Here is a 25,045-nt window from a genome sequence, read left to right on the forward strand (position 1 = left end):
CTTTCTGTCGCTTTTTCTGTCTGCACTTCCTTTTCTGTGTTCGGTACTTGTAAAGAAAAAGGAGAGATAAACGTGACTTTTTGTTGCTTATAGATAAGCTGACTATGTTTTTTTTCTTACCAGCTAGTATTCTAATAGTAGTTTCCTTAGATCAGTAGCCTTCTTCTCTGACATTTTTTGTAATGTACAAACAGATGCATCTGTTGTTTTTCTAACTGCATATCGTTCGATTAAGTGGGTAATTCAGCACAGCACTCCTATCAATAAGAGCAAGTGAAGCATATTGTACATGTACACAACCTCAGTCATCGCCATAACCTACAGGCTGTCTTTATTTAAATTCTGAACGTGGCAGAAAGATAGTTGCCATTTTATGGACTTCAATAAATGTTCCTATTAAAATACCTAAAGTAACATAAACATTTAAAATTCCACCATTTAGGGGCGCCTGGGTGGCTGAGTCGGTTGAGCGTCCGACTTTGGCTCAGATCATGATCTCACAGCTCGTGAGTTCAAGCCCTGCGTCGGGCTCTGTGCTGACGGCTCAGAGCCTGGAGCCTCCTTCTGCTTCTGTGTCTCCCTCTCTGTCTGCCCCTAACTCACTCGCATTCTGTCTCTGTCTCTTTCAAAAATAAACATTAAAAAAAAATTTTTAAATTCCACCATTTAAAGAATTATCAGTGATGAAAGCTGTACATTTAAAATTATAAATTAATATTAACTCTTACAATACATTGAACTATAGATACTTCATATACATAAAATATATAAAAGTATAAACAAACTATTTCTAAATCAAAAGTTAATACACTAACAAAATTAAGAACTAAAAGCAAAACTATAACACTAACATGGAATCATCCAATATTAAGATTAAAAAGAAAACCTCTCTACCTATTGGAAATGTGCATTACAAGAAAGAAGTTAGGATAGGCAGTTTGGCTGGACCTTGCTGTGTCTCTGATTAAATCAAAATATATGACCAGTGAATGAAGAATACTCCGTTATGCCCATTACTTACATCTTTATAGTTCTGGCTTGAATTTTTTTTTTCGATTCCACACTTAAAATATACTTTCTTAAAAATTTTTTAATGTTTACTTATTTTTGTGAGAGAGAGAGAGAGAGAGAGAGAGAGAGCGCGCGCGTGAGCACGCATGAGTGGGGGAGGGGCAGAGAGAGAGGGAGACACAGAATCCAAAGCAGGCTCCAGGCTCCCAGCTGTCAGCACAGAGCCTGATGCGGGGCTCGAACTCACAGAGTTCGAGTTAGACGCTTACCCATTTTAGCCACCCAGGTGCCCCAAAATATACTTTTTATACTTAAAAATATGTTGAAGAATTTCGTTTCTCTTAATTGTAACTCAGGGGTCTCTTTCTGTAAAGAGCCAGATAGCAAATATTTTAGCCTTTATAGAACATACTGCGTTTGTTTCAGCTACTCAGCTCTGCCATCATAACTCAGAAAGCAGCCATGGGCAATGCATAAATAAATTAATGAGATTCATTAGGTTCCAATAAAACCTTATTTATGGGTCCCAGTATTTAAATTTCATAATTGTCAAGTCATAAAATATTCTAGTTTTGATGTGTTTTTTTAAAACAGTGTGTTGAAAAACATTTTTTTTAGCTCACGGCTGTTGTTCTGCTCTAAAATATTCATGTAACACGGACAGCTTTACCATAGTGAATGCGTACAATCAGTGTTTAGTGATTTAGATCTAGTCTCAACCAGAAACATTTTTCTAAGTGTTAAGCATCAGATTTTCCAAGTTCTTAGTGTTAACGTTAAGATTCATGTGGCCGTGTAAAAAAACGAGGACTTCCGTGCCAAGAGGAGGAGCACACTTACTAACTGTGTCACCTTGAACAAGTTACTTAACCTCTCCAAGCTTCAATCTCTTTCTAAAAAGGAGGATGAGGGGCGCCTGGGTGGCGCAGTCGGTTAGGCGTCCGACTTCAGCCAGGTCACGATCTCGTGCTCTGTGAGTTCGAGCCCCGCGTCAGGCTCTGGGCTGATGGCTCAGAGCCTGGAGCCTGTTTCTGATTCTGTGTCTCCCTCTCTCTCTGCCCCTCCCCCGTTCATGCTCTGTCTCTCTCTGTCCCAAAAATAAATAAACGTTGAAAAAAAAAATTTTAAAAGGAGGATGATAATATTTCCTTGGGAAAGCTTTTGTTTTTAGTTAGATAGCATATACAAATTGTTTGCCAATAAACATGAGTATATTTCCCTTTCTTTAATTAATAATTCAATTATAACTAGGCAATAGTTTTTAAGGAAGTTGAAAACATGCATCGTGTTAAAAGACTCTCCAGTGCTTTGTCATGTAATAAATTCTTCTGCATTTAGAATGTGTAAACCGGCCAAAGAAGATAAACTTTTAGTAGTAAAATATTAGGTGTACTTTGATTATTAATGATACAGTCCTAGTGGCAAATTGAGATGAAATTTATGAATTTATGGATTTTAATCACGTTGGAGTACTTACTTTTTGGGTGTATGTTGGGTGTCTATAACACAAACAAGGATTTGGTGTATAATCTCTCCCATTGACAGTAATCTTGGAGTTTTTTGTTGGAATTGGATCACTATAAAATTATAATGAAAGGAAAAAGCAAAAGCTAAGTTCGTGGCTTTTCAAAATCCTTCCATTAACTTTGAGATTTTCAAAAAGATTTTAATTGTATAGTTTTTACTAATATGAATAAGTTCATAGTGTCACCTTAATATCCTACCATACTACATTGGTACTCTTTAAATGTATTACATTAGGGGCGCCCGGATGGCTCAGTCGGTTGAGCCACCAACTTCGACTCAAGTCATGATCTCACAGCTTGTGAGTTCGAGCCCCACATTGGCCTCTGTGCCGACAGTGCGGAGCTTGATTCGGATTCTGTGTCTCCCTCTCTCTCTGCCTGTAACCCACTCGCATTCTGTCTCTGTCCCTCTCAACAATAAATAAACATTAAAAAAAATTAAATATATTACATTATCCTTGAAGTGATTTAAAATGCTTCAACACCGTAGTCTTAATTATATAATTACATCTGCAGACTGATACCAGAAACTAACTTTCCTTTCAAGCTTTTATTGCTTATAAAATGGTTAAAATGTAGAACTGTCAGTAAAAGTGTAATAAATGCGCTCATACCCTAGCATACAGACCAGTGGTCAACACACTTTTTCTGTAAAAGGTCAGATAGTGAATATTTCAAGCTTGCAAGCTATTGTTGCACAAAAACAGCCATAGACAATGCATCAATGAAAGGCCTTGGCTGTATTCAAACACAACTTAATCTATGAATACTGAAATTTGAATTCAAAAAAATTTTCACAGGTCACAAATATTCTTCTTTTGATATTCTTAAACTGTTAAAAAATGTAAAAGCCATTCTTAGTGCACAGACTACAGAGAAACAGGCCATGGGGAAGATTTGGCACATGGGATGCAGTTTGCCCACTCCTGATACAGGGCTATACGTATTCTCTATATACTTCATTATATGCATATGTAGGCATGTAAATGCATGCCAGTCATATGAAAAGGTACTTCCAGGTATAGGTAAGATTTTAATTTGCTTAGTGTTTCAAGATTCGTGATTAGCTATACTTTACAAAAACACTTATGTCTGTTGGGATTGCTTAGGGTAGGATCAAAAAGTGGATTTTCACTTTCTCAATTAAAACGTATCAAGTTCCTGTTATATGCCAGGTTCTGTGCTAGGAAATGGGAACCCAGTGACCTATAGAATATGATATTGTCCAGCAAGGGACCAAAAGTCTAGCAGAAAGAAACAGACAAGAAAATAATGAGTGCGTAATGTGTTCAAGGTGAGTACATAACACAGAGAGGGAATATTTGATTATACATGGAGATTAAGAAGCTACTTTAAAGAGAAGGTTTGGGGGAACCAAAATTGGACATTCTGATCAGGTTTATAGCATTTTCTGTATTTGAAAACCTACATGTCGTAGGAAAGAATCTTCCAGAATTTTAAATATATAGGTGATTGACTCATGCAAGGGATTTGTTTCTGGATGTTCTGTGTTCGTGCAATAGAGCCATCTACCATCATGGCTCTACTCCTTTTAGATTTTCTTTTTTGGAACGAAAGCCATACATTGCTTTGTCAAATTGTTTGACAAAATTAAACACTTTCTGGATATTTAGGAATGAAAGGTGCTTGGAGCTCATAGATTTTAAGGTGAATATATTGATACAGACGAACATAAATCATAGGCTGTACTAATTATTAAAACCGGTAGGCGATACTGTGTGCTCCCCTGTAGTGTTATAAATTGTACCTTCCTGATCTCACTCTGCCTGAAATTCTTTTTAGAACCTGTGCTGTCAGAAGGAGCTGTGGGTGATTTTGTGGTTCAGAAAGGAGGATATTTTGAGCTAACATATAGATGTCTTTTAAGCATACACCAGTTTAAAGGCAGATTTTGGAAGTGAATGTAAAATGTAAATTACTTGTGTTACTTTCTCTTTCAAGAATGAAGTCTGCTATTACAACTAATGAACACCAACTTTGAATTTTTACAATAAAGCAGACTTTCTCCACAAATAATTAATGTACATTCATGCTGTACTTGAGTTCCAAAGATAATCTGAACAGGCAAGGTTAAATGTGCTTCAAAAATATGCATAGGAGGGTCTGGATGAAGGTTGAGGCATGAAGAGAGGAAATCAGTGTAGCCATAGCTGAAAGCTGACAAGAATCACATACAATCTTGATTTAATCCATAGATATCAGTTATCTTTGAAGGTAAAAAATAAAAGCCAATTATACAATATATTAAAATCAATATATTAAAATTATTTTGACTTTTTTCTTTTTTTTCCCCAGTGTTTCCAACGCTCTCTGAAAAACATCCAAATTGTAAATGCATAAGTAGTAGCAGGGTGCTGACAATACAAATACTTCTTGAATAATAAGTTCTGTACAAAGGGCTATCTATAGTTTCTCATTGCATTGTAAGAAAAACCCTGAACTACTGGATTAATCCTGGATCCTAAATTACTTATTTTGAACATATAGAAGGGCAAAAACCACAATACTCTTAAGGGCAGTAAAATATGATCATTATTTTTGATATCAAAACATTTGTAAATTTCATTTTGTTGAAAAATATGTCTATCTCTTATAAAAGATTGTCCCAGGGACGCCTGGGTGGCTCAGTTCAGTTAAGCGTCCAACTTCAGCTCAGGTCATGATCTCACTGTTGGTGGGTTCAAGCCCCTCATTGGGCGTTGAGCTGACAGCTCAGAGCCTGGAGCCTGCTTCGGATTCTGTGTCTCCCCCTCTCTCTCTCTGCCCCTCCCCCACTTGCACTCTGTCTCTTGAAAATAAGTAAATGTTAAAAAAAAATTTTTTTAAGTGTCCTTTCCACTTTATAGCATGTAATAATTGTGTACATTGTCCTGATAAGTTCAAAGCCCTATTGAACATCTATGTTAATTTGAGAAAAATGAAATACAGTCAGAAAAAAATACATTTGAACATGACACTGAATATACACTGATAATCATTTGGAATGAGGATTTTGTGTGTTTTAGAAAACAGTAAGATATTTCATTGATGGCTATCTTTCTAGTAATGCCTTACACATATGTAACTAAAAAATTTTGCCTGCCACTACAAAAGTATATAGTATATGAATTTCCAGTGCAGAAACAAAAGCAAGACAAAAAATGGAATACATTTCAAATATATTTGGACCTTTATTGAAAATGACCTGCAGTGTTCAAACTTTATAATTAAAGTAGTGTTTTCTTTAGACGAGTTACCTGTTTTATTATAAATATTAAGATACTCATTCATATCCTAACATCTTTCCAACCAACGAATCATATACAGAATATCCATTTCACTTCTCTTAAGTTTCCTGCCCCTGAAAAAGCAAATTATTGATCATTATTTGATTTTTTTAAAAAAAAACAAACCAAAATAACTGCATTTTACTTGAAGCTCAAGAGATGTTTGTTGACACCCACTTAACTTGAGAATACTTTATTTTCTGTGGTAGCGTAATTAAAGTTCCCTCTTTTCCCCTTTGTTCTTATCTGCATATGAAAAATAGATGAGCATTAATGTGCAGTTTTTACCCAAATGTTAGCACCCATTTGTTGAGTGATTGCTTTAAAACCCATGCATGTTAGTACACTGAACATACCTTGACATTTACGCTTTACTTCATGTACTTTCTATGGATGCCTTTTCTCAGTAAAATGAAACTTCTCTGTCTGTCTTTGACTAAATGCAGACCTTTAAAATTTTAATGAGAGATGTTTCCACTATAATGAATGCAACCACAAACTCTGTCTCCCTTTTCTTCCTTCTCCTTTGACCACCTGAAACTTTCAAATTGAGGACATTATAATCACTATCAATACAAAGTTGGGATCCACAGTAACATAACTAATCCCTGTGTCTGGCTCCTGGACTACTTTCGTAGACCCAGCTCACGTTCTGCTCCTTTCTCCTCTATTCACAAATATGTAATACTATCTATTTTACAAGTATTATTTATAGATTTAGGAAATTAGCCAGTATTAGAATTTGGAAGTTTCGAGAGACTGTCTTCTTGTATGAGTTTTGAGGAAGGCTTCAGACTCTGCTTTTTTTGTCAGAAGTCACAAGTGGACATTGCATCGCAGAGAGAGCTTTACATCCATCTAGGTCACACTCTGGGTCATCATACAGATGAAAGGGATTCTCGATTAGTTAGTGCTTCCTGTCCGGCAGTAGGGTTTAGAATCTGGATTCCAAAACCATCGAACTCTAGCTCTTACTAGCTGTGTGACTATAGGAAAATTCTTTAGCTACTGTGTACTTCAGTATCATTATCTGGAAGAAGTAAGATAGTCATATTATCTACCTCATATGATTATCATGAGAAAGAAATGAGTTCATATCTGTAAGGCACAGCAACAGCACCCGGCACGGTTAAGTATCTTTGAAGTGTGTGCTGTTTTTATCTGCTTTCAAACTGGTTGCTCATTGTCTTTTATAAGATTTTGTGAGAAAGAAACGGAAACCATACTTTAGTAGCCTATTCCCGTATTTTGCAGTTTTCATTTTTCATTTTTTTTTTTAATTTTTAGAGTTTATTTACTTATTGGGAGAGGGAGAGGGAGGGAGCACGCACAAGCAGGGAAGGGGCGGGGAGAAGGAGAGACAGAATCCTAAGCAGCCTCCACACCATCAGTGCCGAGCCCTGTGCGGGGCTCAGACTCACAAACTGTGAGATCATGACCTGAGCCAAGATCAAGAGTCAGATGCTTCACCGACTGAGCCACTGAGGTGTGCCTTGAAGTTTTCATTTTTAGCATAGTGTTCTTTCTTTTTTTTTTTTTAAAGTTTATTTTTGAGAGAGAGAGAGAAGGAGACAGAGTATCTGTATGAAGCTGGCTCTGTGCTGACAGCCGACAGCCCGACGGGGGGCTCAATCTCACAAACCGCAAGATCTTGACCTGAGCCGAAGTCAGAGGCTCCACCGAATAAGCCACACAGGCGCCCCAACGTAGTTTTCTTAAGTATGCTGTCTAGGGGATAACCCCGTTCTTATCACTCTCCGAGCCTTTGTAAAGAGTCCCTGCTGGGAACAGTTATGCCATTTTCGTGCCTAAAGGAAGGCAGCTGGTTATGGTGGAGAGATTGTGGATGTAGAGCTAAAAAGACCTGAGTTCAGATCTTAGCTCCCTCCTCTCCTGCAGTAGAACATATGCAAGCTCTCGAGCCTGCCCTTCAGCAGCTTCCTGTGGTGGAAAATAGATAAAGTGGTTCACATTGGTGGGAGTTGTTTTAACGATTAGCTACGTGTAAATGGTCTAGCACATAGCAAGCTATTGATACATGATTTTGTAGTAGTAAATAATTTTGTTGTGTTAAATATAATTAGTAGTCAAGTGTAATGTACATGGACTGCTCCACAAATCACTACTGTAAAGTATTAACCACCAGTTCATTATTTATCATCCTACAAGTAACTAGACACTAATTCTTAGATTATCGTTGCTATTGAAAAATAGGTCAACCTTACACTTCCTTTTTGCTGGGATAAGTAATCCAGATTTCTTTACTTCTTCATTCCAACCTTTGCAGTTCTCCTCTGAATCTTTCATCAGATCTTCATGATATTATTAAATCATGGATGCTAAATTAACCTCAGGGCTCACTGAGGGAGGGTCTGGTCCATTCTGTCCATGTGAAAAGAGAGCATAATCGTTACTGCATGTTTCTCCATCAGTTAATTGCTTATCTAACAGAGTAACTTTGCTGACTGGCTTGGTTGATGGGGACGCTCTGACCCCACTATTCTTTTGGTCACGTTTGCTCTTGGTTGGCGAGTCTTCAGTTTTCTTCTTTATAGTTTTCTGCTTGCTTCTAACTTCTTTCACTTTATCATCCCATTTATGACCAGGAAACCTAAGAGGTGTTAAGTAGAAAATCATTTAGTTTATCCCCTTGCTGCTGTGATCTATGTAGCAGAGCGTTGCCCACAAAGGGAAAATATGGTGTGACAAAAACAGGTGGAGGCTTTTTCACGGCTCCCCTCCCCCACTCACTGCATCTAGTAGTGACAATTATAAATGCCAGCCTACATCATTCCCAAGTGAAGATTTTGGCCAAACACACCACTTCAAAGTAGAAATAACACATTAAAGGGTTTTCAGAAGATGTACTTGCTGCTGTAGAAATTATCTCTGTCTCTCTGCTTAGCTCTGTAATGCAATAAAAATTGTTACACCATTAAAATAAAAAGCCCAACATCTTAGGACTCTTTAGTATTTTTTAGAGCAGAAATTTATTGAGTGCCTCATTTTCCACCCGTCACCGGAACAGGTCCATGGTTTCTGTATTTGCATTCGCCTCCATTGTCCTCTCAGGCAGTCAGTCTTTTTTTTTTTTTTCTTCTTTTTAACGTCTCCTCGGGAAGAATAAAATATAAGCTAGTAAATCTCTTTGTTATGATTTGGGTGAAATGTGCTGAAGACTGACTGTGATTCCCTTTTTCTGTCTTGTGACTGTAATCCCAGCGTGTGCCTAGGTGAGTTACACATGCAAATAAGTGTACTGCCGGTTCCCTGTTCAAGGTTGACTGCCTTGAAAAACCGGATCTGAGCGAACTAGCTTAGGCAGAGGACTCTCATACTGAATCCTCTATAAATGCATGCCCACTTTCTAGAAGCTAAATTAACAAAACTCTCCTCATCGACCTCTCAAGTTTTCTCTTGCATGCCCATGGTAGCGTGAAAAACCACTAGTGGAACAGTCAGCGTCTTTGATAAAAATTTAGAATTCAAACTCACATGTACTTATTCTTCTACATAGTGTCTCTCCTTGCAGTCAAAACAGAGCCTTTGAACAGCAGTGAAGCGGCCACCACCTCTGGAGATGGAGCCCTTGACACTTTTACTGGGTCAGGTAAAGCCTTAAGCTCATGTGTTGCTACATACACATCGGGGTACATACACATGGTCTTCCTAGCGAACACGCGGCGTAAATACCAAAGCGGAGTTTTGAGAATGCGGACTGTTCCAAACTTAACAAGAGGCTTACTTTCTTGAGAACTTACTGTCGCAACCCTGTATATTTTTTAAAAAATTCTGTCTGGAATCGTGTTGCTGGATTTTCAGTGGCCAGCAAGACAACCCTCTGCCGTTCTTGTTAGAAACAGGCAGAGCTGGCTCCCTTTGTAATTATTTTATACAGTGTTTAATTTGATAATTAGGTTGTAATAGTTGCCTTTGTTCCCTTAACTTGTCCATTTAAATGGCATTAAAAACCCCCTTCTCTCCCAACATTCGAGATGTAAAACTATCCATTTGATTCCTTCTAAATAACCTTGTTTCCTCTCCGGGTTTAAAAAAATCCTCCTGTGTAAGCAGCTGAGTGACAAGTATTAAAGGTTAATGGGCTGCAGGAAGACACATGCTGGTTGCATTAGAACCCAGCCTGAGAGCACTACTTTGACTCAGTGCTTCAAAGAGAACAATAGCGTGTCTTTAAACGTCAATCCCTTTAAATATAAATACCTGATAACTCCCAGGTGGGCCCAAAGGACGCGCATTAAGTTGACTTCATTAAAGATTTTAAGTTACGCTATTTTGTTTAATTTATGATCCGGTGAAAGGATTTTTTTTTTTTTTAAACCTGAGGAGGAACTTGAATAGCACAAAGATGAACAGTAAACCTAGAAGAGTATCTGTGGTAATTACATCTTGATTCTGTTATTCGACTGTAAGATGTCTTATGTTTTATCCGTATTCTCACATACAAAGGTTTTATGTGAAAAGAGTTGAGGTATATCCTTGAGTATAATATCATTGTAGCATGCGTTTGATTTTTATAGATACAGATGATCCCAGTTCATTTGTTCACACACTGATCGGGGGCAGTTACCATGTATTCATATAAATGTTAGTACCCCAGACAGAGAGAGGTAATAATTCATACAGTCTGCATAGAAACTCACATGTGCTAATCTGTATCCCTTCTAGCAATTCACTTGCCTCCCAGGAGATAGATAGGTACCAGCTTACTCTAGCATTCTTTATTGTTCACCTACCATATCCCTTGTAAACTTTTTGCAGAGCGAATGCTTCTGAACACATTTTTAGGGAAAGGAACGGAATCACTAATTGCTGACATCCTTAAATAGTATACCACCAGCTAATTGAAAGCTAAGTGACAAAATCGTACAATGGTAGCTCCAGAAAGAATTATGGAGGTCTCTGATCTGTTTTATAGGCGAGAATACAGAGACACAGATAAGTTAAAAGTGGTTAAGGCCAGATGGCCCAGGCCTCCCAGCTGGTCACTGGTATAAATGAGTACAGAACAGTGTTCTGATCAGTCTTGCCATGACTTCTGGAAGACCTCATTGGAAAATACAAAACTGGAAAACAAAAGTGCTGTAAACAGTCATCCTGTCTAAAATTCAGTCACATTATCTTTACAAATAGTTTGCCAGTTTTCATTTAAGGATTATCCAGGGCTGTGCTGTCCAGTCGTCACTGGCCATATGTGGCTATTTAAGTGTAAATTATTGAAAATTTGGCTTTAAAAGTAAAAATTGTGTCTCTCGTCACACCAGTCACATTACAAGCGTTTAATGGCTGCATGTGACCTTTTAGTGGCCACCACGTTGAACAGCTCAGATACAGAATATTTCCAGCACCACGGACGAGGTTCTTTTGGACAATGTTCCAGGTCAGGGATTCTCAACAGCAGTACTATTAAAAATTGGGTAACTTTTTTTTTGTTTTAGTGGAAGATCTGTCATCTGCCTTGTTAGATGTTCAACAACACCCCTATCATCTATCCCAGAATGGCAGTATGACAACCAAAAATGTCTCCAGACATTTTAAATGTCCCCCGGCAGGCAAAATTCCTGCCTACCCCCCTACCTCCCTCCCCATCCGCCACTCCATTGAGAGTCACTGATCTAAGGTGTCACAGTAATTAGAGTAACACCTTAAAATTGTTTGCATCACCCTCTGAGAATCTGGTAATATTGTATAGAAGTTTGTTGTAATTAATTCTCAGGACATTTTGAAAACAAGCAGGTTCCTTACTTTTATGTGCAGCGATGATGAAGTATAATGAGCCGAGTGCTTTGGGTAATGTCTCTTAATTAATTAAATGACAATGGGGAGTAAGAGGAAAGTCTCCCAAATCTGTACACGGTATCTCCAGAAACCCTACCGGAGACGAGACTGCCCTGTGGAGAAACGGACTTTACTTTGGTCGGCATAATCTCACCCCACTTTAGCCACGTTTTGGTGTTTCTTGTTATCTGCAGATCCATGAGTTAGAATACATATGTCAATTTTAGTTAAGAAGCACCAGCTCTCCCAGTTTTATGTGAACGTGTCAGTTTTCTGAGCCAACGGTTTTGCATTCTGTTTAGAAAGTGAATATAAAGACATTACCATGACATTTCAAAGGTTGAGTCTTGACACTGGCATGGGTACATTATTTTCATGATTGTCTAGATTCATTCATTCGAGGGAGGAAGCATCCTGTATATTCAGATTCATTCAGATATATGGGAGGTTTTGTTTTTTCCTGCAATAATTTTGCTCTTCAGCTCATTTTATAAAAGCTGCTGTGGTGAATGGTTCTTTTCATTATTTGATGTCCCTTCGGAAAAGCCTTGTGATTTACAATCTTGAGAAGAACTGATTACTGTAAAGTCTTGAGTGTGCCAAAGCACCGTGTTATAAATAAGACACAAAAACACATGGAGTTATGCCTCATTTAACTCTATTTTTGCCAAACAGAGCGTTCACTATTGTGAGCTAATTAATCACACTGGATGTCCTGTGGAATAACACTATTGCTATTGTGTAATATACATTTAATGCCTGTGGTGTGGTAAAACAACAACAACAACAGCAACAAACTTGTTCTCATGAAATTGATTTCAAAGTTTTAAACATGAAGAGACATTAACATTAACACATCAACACATTTACATCCTACACAAGGCAGCCTAATGCTAATGTCTTTATGTTAATACACAAGTAGAAAATAGTTCGTCGGTCCGTTTATTTTCAAATACGTATGGCTAGTTCACTTAAAGTTTGCTTGGTAGAACACAACACACCTCTAGTCATATTCAATGATTTTCCAAAATGATTCATGGTATCTTTGAAAACATACTTCCTGCACGATTGCTATGAAAACTATAATATACTTTCCATACTCAGAGCTTACAGGCCAAATAGCATTTTAAATATATTCAATCCTACGTGTTTATGAAATGACAGATCACAAGGGTACTTAATAGCATTTGGATATGGAAATAGATCATGTTTCATAAAATAGTTAGCAACCTAAACCTATTTGTCACTTTTACAATTCGAAGAGTTTAGCTCCAGTATTATTATGAACAACTTAGAAGGGACATAGTACTTTGAAGTATAACCATGATTGATTAGACTAAACTAATTCCAGCGCTGCCTTGTGTACTACTTTAATCTTTTTGAAAAGTGAATGAACAGCAGATGGCCTAATAAAGACACTCTGTGTGCTTGCCCAGTATGGATTGGCTCTGAGGGACCTGCCTGAACACTTTGGAGTCCATGTATTTGCAATACATCTGTCTTAGTCAAGGCAGATGGTTAAAGGAAAGAGAAACTTCCAAACTTCTGAATGTATTCCAGTTTGGGACGAAACGTTAATAGGACCCAACATTCACCTTGACGTTCTTCCCAAAAGCGTACTCTCTGTGATAGTTGAGAATATATTTGTAAATATGACGGCTGCCGTACCTTGCAAACGTGTTTCTTAAGAAGTGGTGCGTTATCACTCACGCTTTCTATCCATATTCCAACTACTACTTGAAAATCTCGGACTCGGCATTTCTCACTACTCCTGCGATTGGTACAAGGAGAGGAAATAGAAAATGATAGTGTTGTACAATTTCGAAATGCAGGTTGGGACTTCACGTTTTTCTTAAAATTTTAGTAGAACAAATGTGGAGGAAGAGCAGTACGTTGCTGTCATATATTTGGAATTTAAAACATAAAGTTTGTAAACTTTAAAAATGGACTTTTACATCGTGAGAGCTTGAGTACCTGTAATCAAAGATAATTATTCATACGTATTAATACAAAAGAGGATGCTACTGATGTGAGAGAGCAGAAGAGTGACAGAGAGAAAGGGTTTGTGACAAGAATTAATTTCATTCTCTTACAACAAACTTGAAACCGTTCAATTAGAATAAGATGTTTAGGCATCTGTCTCTGTTTAGAAAATGAAATTTTTCCGTTTAGAAAGTGTGTGAATTTTAAGAAACATCGCTTTAGCACAGTAATGTCTTCAAATTGGTTTTTTCATCCTAGTGAAACGTATTTATGAAGCAACTTTTTTTGCACTGGTTTTTGTGTCTTACAGTAATAACTAGTAGTGGCTACAGCCCCAGATCAGCGCATCAATACTCCCCACAGCTATATCCTTCCAAGTAAGTGGTCAATAGATTCTTTCAGATTTGCTAGAAGAATTTTCCAGGGTTAACTTTATTCATCTATATTCACACAACATAAGTTGAAATTGGGATACATTTATGTCCATCTACATAAATGTGTTTTAGATAGCTGAATAGATAGAAACTTGGATAGACTAGTTGGCTGGATTAGACCTATAGATAAATATCCGATACAAATCTAGAAATAGAGATCTACTCATGTTCTTCCGGACAATTTTCCTTAATTCTGGTTATTTATATACCATGAGGAAAGGCATCAAGCTCAAACTAGAAAACACTGATTTCTTAATGAACATGCAAAAAATGCCGAGTAGCTTCAGGAAACTCTAACAAGATTACGTTTTATTCAGACATTAGCACTCCGTAATTTGTTCGATCATTACATTGTTTTCACTGGATTTCAAGTTCTAAACACCGTATTTTTGAATAACGTGCTCTATTGTTTTTATAACAAAAGTAGTCAGCTTATTGAAGACAACGGTAGACATGTCACGTTGAGCAATGTTAAATGTATATCTGAACTCCGTTATAATCAGCCAGATATGTTAAGAGATTGGACCCATGACTCCCACACATTTAAATGTTATTTTCTGTAGCAGCTATAGAAAATAACGTTAAACAGAGGCTGGTGTTTGGCTATCCATTTGGGAGCATTCTGTAAAATTGGCATGATAAAGGGAATGGCATTCCATTTCTTTTCAGGAAGCAGCTGTCTCCCTTTTTCCTTTCTTTCCTTCTTCATTTTTTTTTTTAAGATTTCCAGTTCTGGGTAGAGAGTTCTTGGTAGGGCTTTTGATGACTCTTGTATCCACTGCATAACATTAGTTCACTCCTACTGAGTAGAAGTATACTCAGGAGCATATTCACTGGCCTGTACTCCACTTCCCTTGTCTGCACATTCACTGGAGTACGATTTCAGATATAAATAAGAATTACAGACCCGGAAGACACTTTAGATATAATATCTGATCCCAATTTCTCATTTCGTAGGTGAGGTGCAGGTCTTTAGGGAGTCGAAACTATTTGTCCACAGTCATTAGACTGATTGGTCGCAGAGCCTGGGCTCCTGGCATTCAGACTCTTTCTTGTCCTTTCCTTGTTGTTACAATTGTATTGCGGATAAAGAAGGGCATTACCTCCTGGCTATTGTAAGGTTTCGCTGAATCTAAGCTGTCTGAATTAATGTGCAGTCTTTGTTGCCACAGTAATGCTATTTTTCTGATATTTAGGCCCTATCCACACATTCTTTCTACACCAGCAGCTCAAACAATGACTGCCTATGCAGGCCAGACTCAGTATTCGGGGATGCAGCAGCCAGCCGTCTACACAGCCTACTCACAGACAGGACAGCCCTACAGCCTGCCCACTTACGGTATTTCACATCTCCTCTCTTTTCCTTTGGTTATGAGCGGGCAATCCTGCTGGCCAGTGGTTATATATTCTAATGTAAGCTACAACTCAGAAGTAGGGTCATCTGACTAATGAAATGCTTTGCACGTGCATTTCCCAAACAGATCTGGGCGTGATGTTGCCAGGGATCAAGACAGAGAGTGGACTTTCACAGACTCAGTCCCCGTTACAGAGTGGGTGCCTCAGTTACAGTCCGGGGTTTTCTACCCCCCAGCCAGGCCAGACGCCTTATTCTTACCAGATGCCAGGTGAGTAGCCACACAGGAAACATGTTATATGAGGATGAATTCCTTGACCGAGACTCCTTGACTTCAGACTAAGAAGATGCATCCAGGAAAATGGTGGTTTTTTTCTTTTTTCTTTTTTTTTGACGTTTATTTATTTTTGAGACAGAGAGCATGAACGGGGGAGGGTCAGAGAGAGAGAGAGGGAGACACAGAATCCGAAGCAGGCTCCAGGCTCTGAGCAGTCAGCACAGAGCCTGACGCGGGGCTTGAACTCACAAACTGCGAGCTCATGACCTGAGCTGAAGTCGGACGCTTAACCGACTGAGCCACCCAGGCGCCCCCATGAAAATGGTTTTAATTGGCACAGCTGTTCACATCAGGAAAGACAAATACAAAGGAAAAAAACGCAATGACAGTAATTGAATATACATCAAGCAACGTGCCCCGTGCCAAATTTAAATACTTAATTTAAGTTGCATAAAACTAGGCCCAAGCAGAGTAGCCTCCAACTCATGCCAGTCACACATTTGGCATCTACTTAAGTGAGATTCACAGATTCATGACAGTACTCTTTACGTACATAATGCTCTTCGATTATCTTTAAAATTGGGTTAGCGCTTTCCTAAGTCCTATGTACCATTGAATGATTGCGGATTTTATTCCTTCCCTACATACCTTTTGATTAACACTATATTTCTTAATAGGAATATTTATGTAATTTGCACCTCCCCCCGAAAACAATCCTCCGTAGACAAGTATTTAATTTTGCCTCTATGTTTGATCAGTACATAGTAGGTGCAGAAAGAATTTTAGTGGCATAGGAAGACATTAAAAGCTTGTTTCCATCATTTTGTCCATAGTGTTAGTGATACAGTTGGGGCTACAAGAACATATTTTAATCAACTACTATTGAAATTTCAGTTCATCAGCTACAATGAAATTAATTACGTAGACCTTTCTAGCTAAAGTGGCAGATCTCTTTTTACCTAGAATGTAGGTAGAAATATAGTTACACACAGTCGAAAGCCACAGTGAGCCACTCAGCTTCAGTTAACAGTATTAAAGTGACCATGAATACATTCTCGTTTACCCCGTAAAATGCTTTCATATTAGGTATTCTGGGCCAGGTCAGTTTGTGGTAATTACGTAATATTATAATTACAATGATAAAACAAATAATCAGGGGTGCCTTGATGGCTCAGTCATTTAAGGGTTCAACTCGATTTTGGCTCAGGTCATGATCTTTTTTTTTTTTTTTTTAATGTTTATTTATTTTTGAGACAGAGAGAGACAGAGCATGAACAGCGAAGGGGCAGAGAGAGAGGGAGACACAGAATCAGAAGCAGGCTCCAGGCTCTGAGCCATCAGCCCAGAGCCCGACGCAGGGCTCGAACTCATGGACCACGAGATCGTGACCTGAGCTGAAGTCGGACACTTAACCGACTGAGCCACCCAGGCACCCCTCAGGTCATGATCTTAAGGGTTCGTGACATTGAGCCCCGCACTGGGCTCTGTCAGTGCAGAGCCTGCTTGGGATTTATTCTCCCTCTCTCTCTCTCTCCCTCCCTCCCTCTCAAAATAAATAAATAGATATTAAAAAATAATTAAGAAAACAATCAGCTGTGTCAGTAGTCTTTAATTTTACTTCTTCACAGGTACGTTCCATAGAACATGTATTTTTTTAATGTTTATTTCTGAGAGACAGACATGCAAGAGCAGGTCAGGGCAGAGAAAGAGGGAGGCAGAGGATCCGAAGGGGGTTTTGCTCTGATAGCACAGAGCCCTACGTGGGGCTCAAACTCAAAAACCGTGAGATCATGACCCAAGCTGAAGTCAGAGGCTTAACCGACTGAGCCACCCGGGCACCCTTCCATAGAACATATTTTTTAAAAAATAATATTTAAATTGATATTACACTTGCTTTTCCCTAATTAAAAAAAAATATATAATTAAGCTTCTGACCTTGTAGTAAACTTTTAATTTTTTTTTGAAAAAAATTTTTAATGTTTATTTATTTTTGAGACAGACAGAGACAGAACATGAGCAGGGGAGGAACAGAGAGGGAGAGAGGGAGACACAGAATCCCAAGCAGGCTCCAGGCTCTGAGCTGTCAGCACAGAGCCCGATATGGGGCTTGAACTCATGAACCATGAGATCATGACCTGAGCCGAAGTCGGATGCTCAGCCGACTGAGCCACCCAGGCACCCCTTGTAGTAAAATTTTAGGAGGCTTCCGAACCTTAGGTGATTGCAGCATGAGCAGTTCTCCCTTGAGTCTAAGCCCTAGTTCACATCTTTCTTGGTTCTAAGGAAAGGTCATAGGAAGAAAGAAAAGACAGGTTGCTTTAAGCATTAATTCTCAGTGGGTTCTGTGTTTATTTCCTAAGCTAACCCTATCCAGATGTTTAACTCGAATGGTTTTTTGTGCGTATGCAGTTGGTATGACCATTTGAAAGTTCCAGTAGTTTCCTAGAACTACTCTGCATAATATTTTATTCTTTGAGAATCTCTGCTCTTCTAGATATTTAACCTTTAAATGTCTTTAGCTGCTGTCCTTAAGACTGTTCCCACATGCTCCTGTTCAGTCCAGCAGACATCTGTTCCAAAGACTTTAACTGTTGTCACAAGAGGGATAGAACTAAGCACATTTTTCCTTATAAATCTTTCAACTTCAAATTGCACATTTCGTTGCCTTAACAAAACTTAAAATAGATTTCTCTCATTGGATTCTGCAAAGTGAAAGGTTTTTATTATTTTGCAAAGAAATACTTTTTAAATGCAATTTGTTCTTTCCTTCTAGGTTCTAGTTTTGCCCCATCATCGACTATTTATGCAAATAACTCAGTTTCCAATTCAACGAACTTCAGTGGTTCACAACAGGTATCGTAGCTTTTCTGTATTTCGACTTCTTATATCTTTCAGATTTCCAAAGAATAGTTGTAGGTTGTCATATAAGTGCATGTTCTCCTAGAAAAAAGTTTCTGTGTTTAAAGTAAAGATGGCATTTCAAGTAGTAAAAATTAGATATCTAGAATTCTTGGGATCTGTATTAATCTGGGTATTTTAGGTTTTCTGGTTGCTAAAAGTTTGCCCTTTAAACCTTTAAACAGTGATTTTTTTTTAACCATTTGGCATAGAATTGCAAAATTTATTGCATATTTTCCTATTATCTTAAGCTGTACCAAACATAATTTTATTTTCTCAAGTTATTGTGAATATTAATGAAGAGGTTCAATTACAACCAGTAATTAAGTTGTGGCATTTTTAATCCAAAATCTTTGTTATTAAACAAAATGCCTCTTGGACTTTTTTTTTCTTTTAGTTCTGATTCATTTTAATAAATGTTTGATTCCTACTTTCCTGACAGCTGTCATTCTTTTGCTTTTGTCACTGTGCCTGCCTCTCGCAGTCCTTAGTCCCCCTCCTAGTTATGTGGTTTTTTTTTTTAGTATTTTGGGAGTTTTGAAATCTAGTTTATTAGAATTATGTGTGGAAGAAGAATGAATGTTTCTGAGGAGTGACTGTAATGATACTTGAGAATCTTGTGTCTTTATTCCTTTGTTCTCAGTCATGCTCGGAGTAGTTGAGATACAAGGGTAGTTGATCTCCTTGGTAGGCAATACACTATTTTGCTGTAACGTAATTGTTGGGCTTTTTATGTATTCTAAAATCTAATTTATTGCACAGGTGGGCTCTTTGGATTTACTGAAGGAATCATATGAGTTGCCTTCTTTTAATTTTTATTAACGTAACAAAAGGCAAAACAGAAATCATGATTATTAAACGGTGTGGAAAAATAGTACTTTTGATAGAATTAAACTGTTTAATTTGGCATTAGTGAGGAAAATGGTTTCTTAAAACATGAAACGTCAAAGCCAGCGTGCCTATTTTATGTTTAAAAATATTCGGAATCCAGGTAGCTCATTTACTTATTTATTGATATAGCAAACATTTATTGAGCACTTACTATACTTCAGACTTTTTAAAAAATTTTTTTAACATTTATATACTTTAGACTTTTGACTAGGCATTGAAGCTTCCAAAGTAATGTCCTTGTTCTCTGCTGTCTGGAGGGAAGCAATTCTAAAGAAACAGATATGAAAATAATATGAACAGAGAGGGTAGGATATAACGAATATACTAATAGAAATATATGCATGAAAGAAAGACTTCTCTGTTCTGCTTGGGAGGATCTAAAAAAGATCCATAAAGGAGAAGACAGATTCATGTTATAAAATAGATCCAGTACTATCTGAAAAAATTTAAATCCAGTGGCTCCAATATAACATAACCTGTATTTTGGACCATGGTTGGAATACCAGTCTATTATTTTAGTTAATACTTACTGAGTAGTTATTAGGTATTAGGAACTGGTCTATATGCTGGGGACATGTTAGAGGGGACAGGAGTGGATAGGACCTGATTCATGCCTCCTGGAGCTTCTTAATTACTGAGAGAAGCAAACAATAAACCAATAAACACATAATGTAGAATTGAAAAGGGCGAGGAGACAGAACAGGGTCCTATTAAAAAATATTAATAGGAATCTAATATTGAGTAGGGAGGATTTTGCGGAAGACGTACCTGTAACAGCAACATTCAGGCCAGTGCTTCTAAGAATTTGGTGGAGGGCCAGGATGTTTGGGCATGGGAGGTGGTAGGTACCAAACTCCTGAGAGGTGAAATCCTTAGTGTGCTAGAGAATTCAAAGAAGGGTAGGGTTTAGTCTGTGCGTGAGGGCAGATGGGGAAACTTACTTGTGAAGATAGGCAGGGCCCTCCCTGTATGTGTAGGGCTCTGTAGTTTACAGTAAGGGATTTCAATTTTATTCCAAGCCCAATGGGAAGCTATTAAAGGATTTTGAGCAGGAGAATAGCATCATAAAGTTTATGTTTTGAAAAGACTACTCTGGCTTCCAGCACTTTGGAGAAAGCCAAACCTAAAAATGAGACAAATTAGAAAAACAGTCCGTTGGTTCCAACAGGAAGTGACGGTCACTTGGACTAGGGTGACAGTAGAGGAAATGAAGAGATGGGAAGATCTTTGAAATACATTTGAGTATAAAAAGACGTTTTGGGCACAAGAAGCTAGTAGTCTGGACCTTTCCTGTAATTTCATCTGCCCGTATGGGCATTTCGCAGCCTTAGAGGGAGCTTCAGCACGCAGATGTTGGTCTCAGCCTCTCTGGGTTCCATTTCCAGTTCTGAAACTTGCTAGCTGTCTGACTTTGAGCAGGTCACATAGCCACTCTGTGCCTTCGTCCCCTTCAGTGTAAAATGGGGTAAAAATACCACATAGGTGGTTGTGAGGAATAAATGAGTAAATCGACCTAGAGTCTTAGAACAGTGCCTGGCACAAAGTAAGTACTAGCTACACGTTTTATTCTGAGAAATCATGTTGTCGAAGTATTGCTGAGAGGTTTTTTTCCCTTGGTTTACAGGTGGCAATGAGGGAACATCAGGTCCTGAAATGAACAAATAGATTTTTAGTGTTTTGCCATATTAGAGTTGGACCAGACAACATGGTTGATGGGGGGTTTGGGGCACCAACCCCTGACACAGTCAAAACTCCACATATAACTTTGGACTCCTCCAAAACTTAACTGAAATTTAGCCCACTGTTGACAAGAAGTCTTGCTGGTAACATAAACAGTCGATTAACACATACTTTATATGTTATATGTATTATATATTGTATTCTTACAATAAATAAGCTAGGAAAAAAGAAAATGTTATTTGGAAAATCAGAAGGAAGAAAAAAATACATTTGTAGTACTGTATTTTATTTATCGAAAAAAAAAATCCGTGTGTAAGTGGACACGCACAATTGAAACTCTTGTTGTTCTAGGGTCAACTATACTTAATCCTTTTTGATAATACACATATTTGCTTATACACATATTTACTTTATATAAAGAATTTCTTCTTTGCGGGGGGAAACCGTATCAAATGTGGACTTTGTTCCCTTAGGAACGTGTACCACGAAATCTTAATCCTGACCAAGGATTTGTCATCACTGATAACAATTTGGGCTAAAACATGCCAGATACATTAAACACCAATAGTGCAACAAATTTTTATGTGTTACCTTAATATGTAAAAAGGATTTTGAAGGATTATTTAGATCACTTTAAGGTTCTTAGGATTTTTAAATAAAAAGCAGGTCAGAGGAGTTGATCCAATTCTTTTTTCCCTGTAACAAACAAAGCGAACTAAATGTGTTTTTTTTTTTTTAATTTTTTTTTTCCAACGTTTATTTATTTTTGGGACAGAGAGAGACAGAGCATGAAAGGGGGAGGGGCAGAGAGAGAGGGAGACACAGAATCGGAAACAGGCTCCAGGCTCTGAGCCATCAGCCCAGAGCCCGACGCGGGGCTCGAACTCACGGACCGCGAGATCGTGACCTGGCTGAAGTCGGACGCTTAACCGACTGCGCCACCCAGGCGCCCCGCGAACTAAATGTTTGAAAACCTCACTTCAGACTTTTAAGTCAAGACCTTAGATGCCATAGCCTTTAAAGGGCTGGGTAAAAAACTCTAGTATCCATTTGCTTTTATTTACTCTTTATTTCATGCATAATGATCAAGAGTAACCTAGAAGGGTAACAGAAATCACAGTAATGCAGACTGAGGTCCCTATGGAAGCTGAGAAGGGCAGTCATATTGTCTCCTTACTGGTGATATTAAAAGATGTGTAAGAACTAATGCTGTGAATATGAATTCATTCCATTTCCTTCTCTCCTCTTCCAGTACATAAGACCTTATGATGTACATCCTTGGATAAGTACTTACAGATAAGTGAAGCAATATGCAACCTTTAGGAAGATGGAGAATTATGTGCGGGACCTGGTTCGCAAAACCAGCAGGGTCATTCACAACTATGTGCACTCGCTAGAATCCCCTCAAAACCGTGGACTCTGAAACAAATGGAGCCAAACACTAATCTTCCAGTTGCCATAGTGATTGCTTTGCTTTCGAGCATGCCAGGAGTAATTTCTCTTTCGAGTGCACACATGTCTCAATTGTTATTTCAGGATTATCCATCCTACACAGCCTTTGGCCAAAACCAGTATGCACAGTATTACTCAGCATCAACGTATGGAGCATATATGACATCAAATAACACAGCTGATGGCACATCATCTTCGACCTCAACCTATCAGTTGCAGGAATCTCTTCCGGGACTGACTAGCCAACCAGGTACAGATCTTCATCCAGGTGAAATACTTTTATGTTTTGCTGTGTCTAATAATACGGAGAAAAAGAACATTTTTCAAAAGCAAGGCTGAAAGTTCTGATATAGTTATACTGATGTTTAATCTGTGCCAGTACAACTATATAAGATGAGGCTTTTCTTCTGGCATTTCAGAAAACGCTTCTTTTAGATGTGGATGGCTAAGAGATTTTAATTTCAAATGACTTTGTGTGTGTGTGTGTGTGTGTGTGTGTGTGTGTGTGTGTGTTATGGATATGGATACAAAAAGGCCAGTGAACCTTTTGCCTGATATTCTTTCTTTTGTAAAGATCTTGACAACTTGGAAAAGCTGTAATATTATCTTCTTGGGGTATAACTGATAATATTTCCCTTAAGCTTGAGAGACTGTGTCACTCCTTCATCTCGGTGAGTCATCAGTAGCTCTAACCAGTGAACATTTCCTACATTCCTAGGATTTGTAGGATATTAGTAGGTAGTTTAATATCTTTGTCTGATTAGCACTTACTTAAAATCCACTGTATTCTCCGTTGTCTGAAGCTGATCTGCAGTGCTACCGGACTTGAATTTGCTGATGCAGCTCAAGTATTTAAGGTTAAAAGCAAATTTAATAAAGATTCATTGTAATCCTATCCAGAATTCCAGCATGACTTTTTGGAGAAATCATCAAGAGGATTCTAAAATTACAAGGAAAGGCAAAGGAACTAGAGTAGCTGAAATCATTTTGAAAAATAGGAACAAAGTTTGGGGATTGACAGTCCCTGATTTCAAGACTCATTAGAAAGTACAGTTATCAGAAATGTGTGGTAGTGACAAAAGGATAGATACACAGAACAATGGAATAGAATAGAGATTGTAGAAATGGACCCATGTACATACACTAGAAAATGGATTTTTGACGAAAGTGCAAAAGGTATTTGGAAAATAAAGGATTTTGTTTATTTTTCAAAAAATGGTGCTGGAACAATTGGACATCCATATGCAAAGATAGCAACAACAATAACAGCAAGGACAAAAAGCAAACCCCAAAACAGAATCATGACTCGTAACCCATGCCACATACATACAATACATATAAAAACTAAAACTGTAGGCGCACCTGGGTGGCGCAGGGGTTTAAGCGTCTGACTCTTGATTTGGGCTCAGGTCATGATCTCATGGTTCATGAGATGGAGCCCTGCTGACGGTGTGGAGCCTGCTCGGGATTCTTTCTTTCCCTCTGTCTCTCTCCCCTGCTCACACACTGTCTTTCAAAATAAACAAACATTAAAAAAAAAAAAACACCTAAAACTATAAACCTTCTATAAGATAACATGGAGGAAATTTTTGTGGCTTTGGGTTACATAATGATTTTCTAGGTACATTATGGGGCGCCTGGGTGGCGCAGTCGGTTAAGCCTCCGACTTCAGCCAGGTCACGATCTCGCGGTCCGGGAGTTCGAGCCCCGCGTCAGGCTCAGGGCTGATGGCTCAGAGCCTGAAGCCTGTTTCGGATTCTGTGTCTCCCTCTCTCTCTGCCCTTCCCCCGTTCATGCTCTGTCTCTCTCTGTCCCAAAAATAAATAAACGTTGAAAAAAAAATTAAAAAAAAAAAAGATTTTCCAGGTACACTAAAAACACAATCTCTAAAAGAAAAGAAACTAGCCTTCATAAAATCAAGAACTTCTGCTCTTTGAAAGACACTGTCCAAGAATAAAAAGACAAGCCACAGATTTGGAGAAAGTACTTGGAAAACACATCTGCTAAAGGACTTATATCCAGAATATATAAAGAACTATCAAGATTCAATAAGGAAAATGAAGTTAAGAACTTTTATAAACACCATTAGTATGTCCAAGTTTTTTTTTTTTTTTCTGACTTTAGTTATTTGCAGGATTCAGGCTCATCTCTGTTTATTTTTCATCCAGTGTTGGAAGGGAAAGAATATAGGGAAACATGGGCACAACACTATAAATTCTTTCTAATTGGACCAGTGATTCCCAGAAGACTTAAGGCCATTTAACAATTATTTATTGAGTGCCTATTAGGAAACAATTACTGTTGATGTTTCAATTACTGTTAAAGGAATGAGCTCTCTGCATTCCTTTAACTTCCATTTGATATACAAGACAAATATCAAGCAGATAATTAATATTGTATGAGTGTCAGAAAAGGGAATATTAACAAGAAAACTAATTTGAACAAGAAGTTCAAAT

At 38.0% G+C, this 25,045-nt stretch overlaps 1 protein-coding gene across 13 annotated transcripts in view; it reads left to right on the forward strand.

The window, feature by feature from the left end:
* EYA4 (EYA transcriptional coactivator and phosphatase 4) overlaps positions 1-25,045 on the forward strand; it is a 321,968-nt gene that overhangs the window by 253,443 nt on the left and 43,480 nt on the right. For 4 of the 13 annotated variants that reach the window (XM_043592404.1, XM_043592403.1, XM_043592402.1 and 1 more), the window contains 6 exons: positions 9,342-9,434; positions 13,914-13,980; positions 15,234-15,376; positions 15,519-15,662; positions 18,442-18,521; positions 22,674-22,857. In XM_043592404.1, the coding sequence (XP_043448339.1) occupies positions 9,342-9,434; positions 13,914-13,980; positions 15,234-15,376; positions 15,519-15,662; positions 18,442-18,521; positions 22,674-22,857 (711 nt within the window). Of the gene's footprint in view, positions 1-9,341; positions 9,435-13,913; positions 13,981-15,233; positions 15,377-15,518; positions 15,663-18,441; positions 18,522-22,673; positions 22,858-25,045 lie in introns of those variants that run through there. The other 9 variants (XM_043592406.1, XM_043592405.1, XM_043592410.1 and 6 more) reach the window with 6 other exon arrangements.

The sequence above is a fragment of the Prionailurus bengalensis genome, chromosome B2 (genome assembly GCF_016509475.1).
Source record: "Prionailurus bengalensis isolate Pbe53 chromosome B2, Fcat_Pben_1.1_paternal_pri, whole genome shotgun sequence".
Classification (NCBI taxonomy): Eukaryota; Metazoa; Chordata; class Mammalia; order Carnivora; family Felidae; genus Prionailurus; species Prionailurus bengalensis.